Raw genomic sequence first — 13,042 nt, 5'->3', positions numbered from 1 at the left:
AAAAAAAAAAAAAAAAAAAAAAAAGGAAATAGTGTAAGAATCATAGGACAAGAATGTCTACTCTGAAATTGAGTCTTCATATAGTTCAGGGAGACTGCAACCATTGAATCTCAACTTTATGGTAGCAGAAAGATCAGTACATTGAATACAACAGTTGACATGCCTTGTTTCACAGTGCCTTGTATGACCCCAAATTTGTTATCCAAAACCAAATGGTGAGTCTAAAAAATATAATATAACAGGAATACTGAATGTACTCAGCATTTTGTATTTGTACATTTATTTGTATGTACAGATGCAATAATAACAACCAAGAAGAAAGAGAAAATGTGGTTGAGTGGGAGAAAGAGGATAGACCTGAGATGAATTAAGGTAAATGGAGTTGATGGTTTGATTTGACTAAAATATATTGTGCAAAATTTTTATTAAAATATTACACTAACACTCAAAAATCAATTTGACTATGTACATAGAAATAGTTGTGGCAGTGGGTCTGGTATGTGTAGTGTATAGTCACTAGGATGGTGAATAGTGTAATCTAAGGCTGATCAATCTATAGTTTTTATGAAACACATTAGCCCTTTTGTAGTGATATTTGTTTGTAATCTAACAAATAAAGCATGCCTGAAGATCAGAGTGTGGAGCTAAGTCACTAGTTAGACAGAGAGGCCAGACAGTGGTGGCACACACCTTTAATCCCAGCACTCGGGAGTCACATGCCTCTAAACTCAACACTAGGGAGGGTAGACAGGAAGGGATATGGCTGGGTGGAGGGAGGAAAAAAAGGTGGGAGGAGAGAGGATCTGAGAGGCAGTCTGAGGATGCATAGAGACAAGATCGTTCCTTCAGTCTGAGAATTGGTAGAAGTAAGAACTTTAGTGGCTGGATGCTCTGGTTCTCTGATCCTTCAGTTTTCACCTCTGATAGATGACTCTAAATTTTTATTAATAAGACCAATTAAAATTCCCACTACACATTTTGTGGTATAGATAGTAAGTACATTTGTTTGCACAGAAAACGCAAAGTCAGTGTTGAAACAGGAAGGGTTTATATTCTCAGTGGCATTTGAAATATTTCTGTAGCAGAATAAAAGATAATGAAAAATGAAGAAACAGAAGACAAAGAGGAAATTCATACAGACTCTAGATGATTCTAAGGATAGTTATTATAGCTGAAGTTAAGATACTCAGATTCTAGACATAGAGAGGATAATTTTGAATAACAAAACGGTAACATTTATAGGCAGTTCTTTTCCATTTTATATTTATGGAGATAAATATAAATGTTTGTTTTTTACTATCTTCAATACCTGTTGTTCTCTTTATTGACCTTTGCCTTACCAAGAAGGTCATTCTGGGGGATCCACTTGTACAACCGAGTATTGGATGCTAAGGTGTCTGGTTTCTTACCATCGAATCTCCACAGAACCTGTTACACATAGAAAATACCTTATTGAATTATAGAAATTCCAACTCCTTGGTATATTTTGATTCTGGAGAAGTAAGGAGATTATTCAGTTGAATATTATTCAGATGATTGCTGATGAAATTAAGAGGGGATTTTAAAATAGTATGAGATGTTAAAAGACTGAAATAAATAATACATTTTCTGTACACAGCTTTATAATAACTTGAGCATCATATTTAATCATACTAATTTATACAGGTTTGATGTATAATGACAAATTTAAGCCTACATGAATTTTTTAGTAAATTAATATAATTCTGATTGGGAAAACTATAGATAATTAGTAATAATTTATGATTATGTATATAGTATGCACAATCCTAGATCTTATTTCACAAATTCAATATTAATTTATATCCTTTTGAGTCATGAACACATAATTTACCAATATTCCCATCTTCTTTATACTATTCATTATAATAAGTTTAGTTTGATGTGTAAAATATCATATTGACATAATTTACTACTATGATGAATAATTTTTTTCTTACTAGGAAGTGTATTTACTTAGTTTCAGATGAATCTTTAAAGACTACCCAAGGAAAAATATTAATAGGAAAATTTTAAGCATGGTTTCTATTGCTCTAAATGCATTTCATGTCCAGTACCTAACTGAGTACTGAAATACAAGTTATCCCCACAAACTGGAATATAAATTGTCTGTCTTCACCTAATATATGCTCTGTGTTTGATAAAAGAAAAGAAATTATGTCTACATAAAAATATCTTGATGAACAGGAAAAATCGTTATTGAATAATAGGGTAAATGTTGCTCACAAACAGCCAAAGATGGATGCTTTCAGAAAGTGAGTCAGGAGCTGCTAGATTCTTCCTGTGCCAATACTGACTTATTCCTGAATTCACCGTGAATTCCTTTCTCTTTCCCCAATGAGAAAGAATGTTCACCTGATGTGCTAGAAGCAGAGTTCCTGTAGATACATTTATAATTTTATAATCCTGGGCTTGTTTCAGGGCAGGAACTATTTTCACCCTTTTTTTTTTATTTTTACATTTTTTTTTTTTTGGGAAAGGGGAAAAAAAAACAAGTTTCCGCCTCCTCCCAGCCTATTTTCACCCCTTTAAAAAAATGTTTCCTACATCAGCCATTGGGAAGATCTTTTCCCCTCCTCTTTCATTACAAACATTTTTGTATCATCTTATGTATTTGGGTGTTTTGCCTGCATGTAATTCTGTGAATTATAAAACATGCCTTCTGGAGATCAGAAGAGCATTTAGATCCCCTGGAACTTGAGTGGGGGACAGTTGTGAGCTAGTGTATAAGTGCTAGAAATCAAACTCAGGCTCTCTGGAAGAAGAGCCAGTGTTCTTAGCCCCTAAGTCATCTCTTCAGCTCCAAGATAATATTTCTCATTGTTTTATTTCCTCTTTTTACTTTTTACACAGAAATTTTCCCTTCTAAATCCTTTCAGCATTCAGTAGACTTATCTCACCTTTTGTGGAATCTGGGCAAGAGCAGATGCAACTATATTGGCCTTTTCAGATGATATGTTTTTAACCATTGAACCCAGAGAAAACACCACAATACCATGTTCTCCAGAACTCTGAACAAAGTCTTCCATTTCCTACAAAGAAAGATGTGACACCACAAATGAATGACAGCATAGGAAGCATTGTCTAAAGGACTGAGATAGACTTTATGAGAGGAAATAATGTAATAACTAGAGTTACTTTAAGATTTCCTTTGCTGTGATACTCAATATTTGTCGAGAGTACATTTGTACTATAGGGCAAATGACCAAAATAAGTAAATTAGAGATAAAAAAGCAATGTTGCTAGAAATGTCACTGAAATTTAGATGATCATTAGGAAAGATCATACAAAGAGGAGGAAGAAATATTGTAAAAGCCAGAAGGGATGAATGATTTCCCAGTGTCTTCCAGGCACAGGAAGAGTGATGAACATATAAACTCCAGAGATTATGGCAACTCGCATAAGACCTGCACAGGTTCAAGCCAGATGAGGTTCCAGCACTGATAGATGAAAATGGACATGGACTTCCATTTCTAACTAAGAAGTTATTTGTAATTGACACCTGACAGCAAATGGGGAGAAGACAGCTCTCTCCAATGGAGTGTCACTGAGTAAATCATCCATATCACAGAGCAGAAACCATTCCCCAAAGTATTTGGTCAACAAAAAATAAACCACATGATTTTTTTTCTTTTGCTGGCTTTGTCTTTCAATTTGTTTTTTTTTTAAATATTTATTTATTATGCATACAATATTCTGTCTGTGTGTATGTCTGCAGGCCAGAAGAGGGCACCAGACCTCATTACAGATGGTTGTGAACCACCATGTTGTTGCTGGGAATTGAACTCAGGACCTTTGGAAGAACAGGCAATGCTCTTAACCACTGAGCCATCTCTCCAGCCCCCTCAATTTGTTTTTCTTGGGCATTTTTGGTTTTATTGATTTTTAGTTCACTGCTTTTATTTTTATTTTTGTGATTGTTCTCTCTCTCTCTCTCTCTCTCTCTCTCTCTCTCTCTCTCTCTCTCTCTCCATACATAAGTCCTGTGCAAGTTCAAGCAAGAAAGATTATAGCATGGAAAGGAGAGGTAGACATGAATTTCTACCCTTAGTTAAGGAATCACTAGCAATTGATGGGTGCTGGGTGAGGTGGTGTAATTTTTTTTAAAATAATATTGCCCTTAGAATGCTGATGACCTCCAAGTAGAAGGTCATACCTGCAAGAGTACATAAGAAGTACAAATTTGACTAGAATGGTGTAAAAAAGAAAAAAAAAACACACAATCAGATTGGCTAAGGATGAAAGGTGGATTTGGGAGAAGTTGGGAGAACTGAATATGATCCAAAAAAAAAAAAAACCTGTATAAAATTCTTTAAATAGCCAGTAAAAAGAAAACAAACATATAAACAGAATAAGAGAAATAAGCTTACAACTCTTCTATAATTCTGACAAATGAGTTCAAATTGTACATACAACTTGGAGACGGCCCTTTTAAAGAATGTTACAGAAAATTGCATTTACCTGCACAAATGAGTTGAAAATAGAATCCTCTCTCACTCTGAGAATTTTACTCAAATTGGATGAAAATTGGAACTAAAAGTTCAAATCCCTTTAAGAAAACTCCAGGACATTGAAAAAGACAGTAATTTATTGATTAGAACCCCATCAGCCCAGGAAATAAATTGGGAATTAACAAATGAGACTACTCCATAGGAAAAACTTCTGAACAACACAGAAAAATATCATCAAAATGAAGAGACTCTTTAAAAACTGGGAGACAAATCTAAAACATGCCCAGAGTGTAGATGAATTTAAAAACTCTAAACATCAAAAGAATTCATTCAACATAGACAAATGATCCAAATGAGATATTTCTCAGTAGAGAAATAATTACATTTTTACAAGTAGCCTATAATTACATGAAAAAATTTTAATAGTTTTAGCTATTAGGAAAATGAAACTCAAAATATGTTGATAGTCCATCATAATCCAGTTAGCATGAAAGTTACAAAGATTAAAACAATAGCAAATACTCCCACAGACATTATGGAAATCAAGAATTCATATATTTATTGTAGATAGGATTGTGAATTGATACCAATAGGAAAGACATAAGATTCTTCATACAAATAACATTTGATCTAAACAGACGATTAAGTTATGCCATTCTTGGATGATAGATCTGAGAGAAATAGTCATAAGGGCAAAAAGTCCACATAACGATGTTTATTATACCACTATTCACAATGCTCAAATATAGAACTAGCATAAATAGTCTTCAACTGACAAATGTGTAAAAGAGTGTTAGTATATATACATAATTGTGTTTTACCCAGATAGTAAAAATATTAGGACTGTATAATTTTCAGGAAAATAGCTATTAATTAGAGGACACCATGTTAATCAATAAGCCAGACTCAGAAAGAGAAGCCTTGTTTCCCTTTATAAGTGGAAACTACAAAGACAAAAACAAACCACCAGCAAAATGTCAATGTAGAAAGACTATAACAAAGTGGAGACAGACAAGAGGGCATGTGGGATACTCCTAGATGTAGCTTTCCAACACTGTCTGCCTCACTACCTTCCTGCTTAGCTGAGTGTGGAGTTTTTGACACAGTTCTTGCAATTGTCTGCAGGCTTTTATCCTTCTCCCTTTCATTCTTTCATCTAACCCTGTACACCGGCCAGGTCCCTGTAGCTATGCAAGGATTTTAGGACAGTTCTTGTGATCTCTGTTGAATATTTCTTCAACATATCTGTCCCTCTCTGATAACACAATACACAACATTTACTATACTGTATATATTTTTTCATGCTTATAATCTGTTCAGGTAGAATATAAATTCTCTCTGTTAGAGAAATTTATTATTGTTTTTTAGATTTTCAACATATGTCTTTGGCATTTATTCTATGTTCTTGAATAGAGTACAAATTCCTTTTTATGAGTTACATAAATGTCCTTAAGTCACTGACCACATTCTACAAGGATTTGACATTTTTCTTAACAGTAGTGAGACAGAGACATGTGTTAAAGTATCAAAATAATGTATATGTCAATTGGCAGAGAGCTCTAATCCACTTTTTATATCTCTCATGAAACCAAACATCTTGAAAAAGTGGTGTAGAATTGTTTCTGTGAAAAAGACAAAGCAATTTATCAAAGGAAACAACATAGGGTTACCTTAGGCAATGGTTTGGCTGGTTTGCAGTGGAGTCCTCCAACAAAGTCAAAGTTAGGTAGAAATGGGTGGGGAAATTGCAAATCCCAATAGGTTCGAATGAGCCAAAAATCTGCTTTTCCGATCATCTCAGATAATGTTGTGGGTCTCCCTACATCACAAAAACAAGTAAAAGTATACAATGATAAAAGGATTTTGTCTGGTATATAGCATGTGATTTCTGGAGATAAGTTGAAATAAAGTTGACAACAATTTAAAATATTTTACTTGTCCTTTACAGATTTTTGAAGCTAGTTTCTTGATCTTTGTTTCTTCAAATGCACTGTGATAATCTGTAACATGTGACTAAATTCCTTTTAACTCTTGCTATACTGGGTTCATCATAAGGCAATAGCAATACTAACAGTTGTATGTGTGAAAGTCACATCTTGATATTTTCCATTAAAAATTAACATTTAAGTTATTTTTGGTCTTAATTTGGATGCTATTTCTATTTAATGTATAGGTATTAAAACAATAAAAATATCCGCATTTTGTAGCAAAATTTTAAGCTTTAATTCATAAGTTTTATGCATCTAAGAAGTCTTAAACTCTACCTTTCATGATATTCTAGATAAATGTTTTAATTTGTAAGTGAAGTAACTTTTATAAAGGAACATTTTTTCTTCAGTGCTACATAGATATTCATAGAAGTGAATTATTTATCCTTAGTGTATATATTTACAGTCACTAAAGCATTCAATGAAACCTAGAGTTTCTTACACTAAGACAAACATAGAATAAAATGATACCAAGAGAAATCTTTGTTTCAGTTTGCAAAGTTAGTAATTTCTGGAGTGTCCTGAACAACTCTAAAGCTGGCCTGCCTTGTTTGGAGGCTATTTTACTTTATCAACTTACAATTAGCAACCACATTCTATGAGTTTATATTCCCCCCCCCACACACACACACTCATATTCAAAGATGTAACAAGCCAGGATTTCAGTATAGCAGTGAAAGACAGTTTACCTAGGGCTTCACTGTAAAACTGACTCCAGGACTTCTCATTAAATGTTTGAAACCAAAACTCAAAGTACAGCACTTGCAACATATTCTTCACCCTTTCCACAAATGTCATGTGGTCACTAAATTCCGAGAGAACCACAGGCACATAGGAAGGAGGGAGTGTAAGACCCCCGCTGTACTTTTCAATTTCGTATCCAGGACAGAAGCGGAGACTGTACACTAGAGGTGTCTTAAGCAGTTCGGCCAACAGCTCACCACAGGGACCAATAGCATCAGCAAGAATAACATCAAACTTAGATTCGTGGAGTTTTTTCATAAGACTCTTGTTCCAAACTAAAGCTTTGCAAAAGCTTTCAATGACATCAGAATAGCTACTAAAGACTTCTTCCAACTTTGAGTAATATGTCCAAAAGGAGTATTTTTGAAAGTCACGTGTCCATTCAGCTACCCATGATTGAAACATATATTGAAGCTCCTCTTTACTCACAGGTACAGGGTAAATCTCAAAATTAATAGAAGAGTCACTGTTAGGATCAATAAGGATGGAAGCTGAAGATGTCAAAACAGTCACTTCATGACCTCTCTGCACAAGTTCATCCACAATTACTTTAATATTTATCCAATGGCTGTATTCTGTGGGCCACACCAGCACTTTTCCACAAGTTCCAAGTCTAAAGGAGCATATCAGCTGAATCAACAGAAAAACTGAAATCTGTTTCACAGACATTTCGCTGAAATAGAAGACTTTTGACATCTATCATTCTTCAGAAATTTTCATGGTTTTATGCAAAGCTGAATCAATCAAGAAGTTAACATGTAACTGCAAAACACATCGATGAATTGATAAGCCTGGTGGTGTAATATCATGTGTAAATACAAACATGAAGCATGAACTCAAGGTTAGCAAAGTTTGTTTGTCCCCTTTTCTTTGGGTGCCTGATATTATTCAGCTAAGATCAAATGATTCCCATGTGCAAGTATCTTGTCTTAAATATAATATTAGAGCCATAGGAGGAATCACAACTGAGAACCTCCTACTTGTTTCATAACAGTAAAGATAAAACGAGGGTATGGGTAGATCAGCATTTCTTAGACAATGGTGCTTTTTTAAATTCATGATTATATATAATGAATTATGTTATAATCAAATTGCTGCATTTCCTCCTGGAAGAAGGAGGAAGCCCTATAATACTCAGGAGAGGAGTGCAGATGGAAGTTTCTGTCCCAACTGGTCCCACAGCCATTCAGTCCCAAAGAAATACAAAGAAGCTTATATTAATTATATACTGTTCTATTAGTTCAGGCTTATTATTAGCTAGCTCTTACAACTTAAATCAAACCATAATCCTTATCTATGCTTAGTCACATGATTTGGTATCATTTCTCAGTGTAGAATTTTCATCTTGCTTTCTCTGGGTCTGGGTAGTGACTCTAGACTGAGTCTTTCTTCTTCCCAGAGTTGTTCTAGTCAGGTCACCCCATCTATACTTCTCTGGCTCCTGGCCAATCAGGGCCTTAGTAAACCAATATGAATGACAAAAATCTTTACAAGGTACAAGAGCATTAGCCCACAGTACTTCCCTTTGTTTTCTTTTCAAAACAAGAGCTCTGAATCTTCTTTGTTTAGCTTTTTTCCTGATCATCATCCAAAACAACTTGTAACCAACAAGCTAAACAAAAACAAACATCCATAATCCATTTTGGGGGAATATAGGCATTGTTTTCTAGGCTACTTCCTGCTGATGGGGACACCAATAATCTTACAGGGACCTTAAGAGCAATTAGGATTATGGTGAAGTACTGACTGGATTCTGTGAGCCTGGATCATCTCAGCCAGAGGCTGTTCTGGATGTAGAACTCAGAGGAAACTGCAGCAGAGGTGCTCTGAAACATTGGATCATCTGGGCCATCTGTTTCCATTGAAGATCTTTCAGGGGATCCTTCTTGATGAAACTGTCCCCCCCCCCAGAATGAATCCGCAGCTTCTCATTCTCTGTGAAAACAAAAGCAAAACCTCTTCTCCAAAGTAACTTATCTTTTGACTTAAATTTTGAAGTCAAAGCATTTTCAATGTATATATATGTTGGATTAATCTAGCTGGATTTATAATCAAATGTCTTTTAGCAACTGTTGCTCTTTCCTCAGGAGTCAAACAATTCAAAGACAACATAATAATATACAGTATTCAGACTCCTGTGTATTTTTCATCTTTACATGTCTTTTTTATTCTATTTCTTTTATTTTTATTTTTAATTTTTGTTTTTTTTGGAGACAAAAGGAAAATTATCTTTGTATTGTGTATCTTTGGCTGTCCTGGAACTCACTCTGTAGACCAGGCTGTCCTTGAACTCACAGAGATTTGCTTACCTCTGCCCTCCCAAGTGCTTGGATTAAAGGCATATGCCACTACACCCAACTACTCTCATTTTTTCATTTGTAATTGATTTTTATTGAGTTATACATTTTTATTTTCTCCCTCCCTTCCTCTCCCCTCCCCTTCAATCCTCTCCCATGGTCCCCATGGTCCCAATTTACTCAGGAGCTCTTGTCTTTGTCTACTTCCCATGTAGATTAGATCCATGTATGTCTTAGATCCATGAATGTCTTTCTTCAGGTCAAACTTTCTCTATCTTTTTTCCTTTCTTTCTCAATCCTACATATATTTTAAAACATACTGTAAACCATATAGAGTTTTTTTTCCAAATCTGTCTTTATTGTATATCTCTTTTTTTCTCACTACACAAATTTTTAATTTGCTAAGTGATATGGCTAGGACTAAAGCTGCATCTTTGGTAGCTGGATCAGCCTACTCCTTGGCTTTCTGAGAGTCTAGCTTCATGGCAGAGGTACTGGTGGGAGCCATGTTTTTTTTCCACAACTCTGTGGAGTTTTTAGGTACATTCCACCACCAAGAAGCATACCAGTGGTCCTGTTAAAAGAGCTGCAAGGTTTTTGCTGCTAACACTAAGTCAGGAAGCCTCTCTTAGAAGAGCCACTTTTCTGCTTGCCTCTAGCAAATAGAGCCCACCTGAGACAATGCTGTTACCAAGAAATCATGCTTTTGACTTTTTTTAACCATGGCAAATAATAATTTGTAACCACTCCTCCTAAACAATGATAAACATTTATAATCCATTGAATAACCAAGCCCTCATACCTCATCTTTTGGGAGTTTGGGAGTAGTTTTCTAGATGACTTTATGCTAGTTGGGGTCCTGGTAATATTGGGGGAATCTTGAGAAAACTGGGATAATGATAAAGTTCCAGTTGTAGTAGTCCATGTGGTTGGACCATCTTTACCAGGTGCCTTGAAGATGTTTTGCCTGTAGAGCTCAGAGAAAACTGAAACAGAAGGGTTCTGAGATGGTGGGTCATCCGAGCTATCTGCTCACATCAGAGATTTTTCGGGGGGGGGGTCTTACTTGATCAATCCTAATTTTTCTTAAACTGGAATGAATTCACACACAATCTTTTATTTCCTATGGAAATAAAAGCATAACCTCTTCCCCAAATGCAACATATCTTTTGATTTAAATTTTGAAGTCAAAATATTGTTAAAGTATATAGGTTAACTTAATCCAGCTGTTTCCATAATCCAATGTCTCTTAGTATCCAAAAAATTTAAAGACAACACAATAACATATAGAATCCAGACTCTGTGTATTATCCATCATTTTGCGGCTTATTGTGTTTTTATGGCTCTATTTTTTAAAGGCCTTTACTGTTTTACTGTTATATTATTTTTTATATACTCTTTTTCTTGTCTCTCCCAATGTTATTTTTGAATACACTGTAACCTGTTTACAGTTTTTTTCCTATTTTAATATGTCCTTACTGTGTATCTGTAACCTTTTTTATCTGTATGAGAAAAACCTCAAATCTGTTGTGCAGCAAGCTGATGCTTTCAGCTCAGGTATAAGGCAATGGCCAAGAAACACCTCTCTGTACTGTGGTCCATTTGAGACATTGCAGAAATCTGCCATGCTACTTAGCTTATGGTGGTTGGTGTCTGATTCCACCTCATGGGCAATTGTTTAGAGATGTGTCTATGTACCATATGGCTATCATGAGAGCCTAGAAAACTCACTGCAGCTTCATTTCTTTGTATTTAGAACCTTTCTAAAGCCTTTTCGGGTCTTATGTGAATCCACACCAAATGGTGGGTGCTTTATGTAGGCAGTTCTTTTGTCCCACAGCCTCTTTCAAATAATCACTCAGAGGCTTATATTAATTACAAAGGTCAGCCAATATCTCAGGCTTATTATTCACTAGTCTTTACAACTTAAATTAACCTATATTCTTAATCTATGCATTGCCATATGACTTGTGACTTGTTACTTCATCTTATGTACATCTGTCTCATTTGGCAGGTCACTTTGTCTCCCTTGACATTCCTGACTCTACCCTTCCTCCTTCTATCATTCTCTGTGTGGCAGGCTGTCTCACCTAATCTCTTTTTGTCTTGCTATCTGCCCATTAGTTTTTTTTATTAACAATAAGCATAAGTCACAGCAATAATCCAATAAATTCCTTGACTCACCTTGCCACACTTGAGTGAAATTACTAATTTGGTTTTTCATCAATGCCTTTTCTGATCTTAATAGACATTTGTTTTCATGTCTCTAGGGAAAAAAAAGTCATCTATGTAAATGTAGTCCAAAAAGGGACAAATACAGATAAAATCAAATATTATTCTAGTAGAGTGTTTTGTGTGACTGTTGCTGTAGTGATGTAAATGCTACTTAGATTCAGCTGCTGGCCTATAAAGAACTTTATAATATAAGGAGGGTATCACGACAGTTAAAGGGGAGAAAGGGGTCACTAGACTCAGATATGACAGGGAAAGTAGAAAAAAAGGAGAGCGAGGCAGAAATATTGGCTTGTGCTTTCTTAGAGTCAGTAGAAAACAAAGAAAATTTCCTCCCTTCTACATTAATAGGTCATTGATATTCCCATGGTTTCATGTTTTCATATGCAGGCAATTCTAGGAGAGCCTGCTTCACCACAGACTTTACTTCTTGGTATCCTGATTCTTATAATCATGGTGTTTACTCTTTCATCATATTCCTTGAACTGTATTTACAGCAACTGTGATATAAACATATCTATTGGCTCAGGAATTTCTGAACTTTTGTTATTTGTATTATGCAAAATTGCGCTTTTCTGCTGTGGTTCTCTATTGTAAAGTGTGGCAGTCATATTGTGGTGGTTTGAATATGAATGACCCTCATAGGGTCATATACTTGAATACTTGGTTCCCAAGAACTTGGCACTATTAGGGGTGTGAGTTTTTGAAGTAGCTGTGACCTTGTGGGAGGAAGTGTGTTCCTGGGAGTGGGTTTTGGGATTTCAAATGCTAAAACCAGGTCCAGTGTCTCTTTTTCTCTTCCTGCTTCATGCAGATCTGAATGTAGAACTCTCAGCTACCTCTCTAGAACCATGTCTGCCTGCATGCCACCATGCTTTCTGCCATAATGACAATGATCTAAACCTCTGTACTGTAAGACAACCCTAATTTAACCCTTTGTAAGAGTTGCCATGATCATAGTGTTTCTTCACAGCAACATTCACTAAAACACAAACATACATATGGGATAAGGTTTAGAATATATTAAGGAATTGTGTTTGCTTAGCAAAGTGGAAATAGTAGATTTTTCCCCCCTAAGGTCAATAATGTCACTAGCCCCAGGAAGCTGGATAGGTTTTCAGTACCAGTCATAATTTCCTTCCAGCACACTATTCCTTTGTTCTGGCTAATCTTATGTGAACCGGACACACAACGTAGAGTTATTTGAAAGGAGGGAAACTCAACTGAGAAAATGTCTCCATAAGATCCAGGTGTAAGGCATTTTCTTAATTAGTGATTGATGGGGCTGGAGAGATGGCTCAGAGGTTAAGAG

General features: G+C 35.5%; 1 protein-coding gene across 1 annotated transcript in view; it reads right to left on the bottom strand.

Annotated features, from left to right (window-relative positions):
* Positions 1 to 7,945, bottom strand: part of LOC101979409 (UDP-glucuronosyltransferase 2B1) — an 11,382-nt gene extending 3,437 nt beyond the window's left edge. The window contains exons 1-4 of the mRNA XM_013350836.2: positions 7,147 to 7,945; positions 6,140 to 6,288; positions 2,919 to 3,050; positions 1,341 to 1,428 (exon numbers count right to left, since the gene is read on the bottom strand). Coding sequence (XP_013206290.1) covers positions 1,341 to 1,428; positions 2,919 to 3,050; positions 6,140 to 6,288; positions 7,147 to 7,897 — 1,120 coding nt within the window. The 5' untranslated portion in view covers positions 7,898 to 7,945. The remainder of the gene's footprint in view (positions 1 to 1,340; positions 1,429 to 2,918; positions 3,051 to 6,139; positions 6,289 to 7,146) is intronic.
* Positions 7,946 to 13,042: the final 5,097 nt, after the last annotated feature.

Source organism: Microtus ochrogaster, linkage group LG1, assembly GCF_000317375.1.
Source record: "Microtus ochrogaster isolate Prairie Vole_2 linkage group LG1, MicOch1.0, whole genome shotgun sequence".
Classification (NCBI taxonomy): Eukaryota; Metazoa; Chordata; class Mammalia; order Rodentia; family Cricetidae; genus Microtus; species Microtus ochrogaster.
Note: the sequence above shows the minus strand (reverse complement) of the source record. Positions and strands in the feature narration are given on the sequence as shown.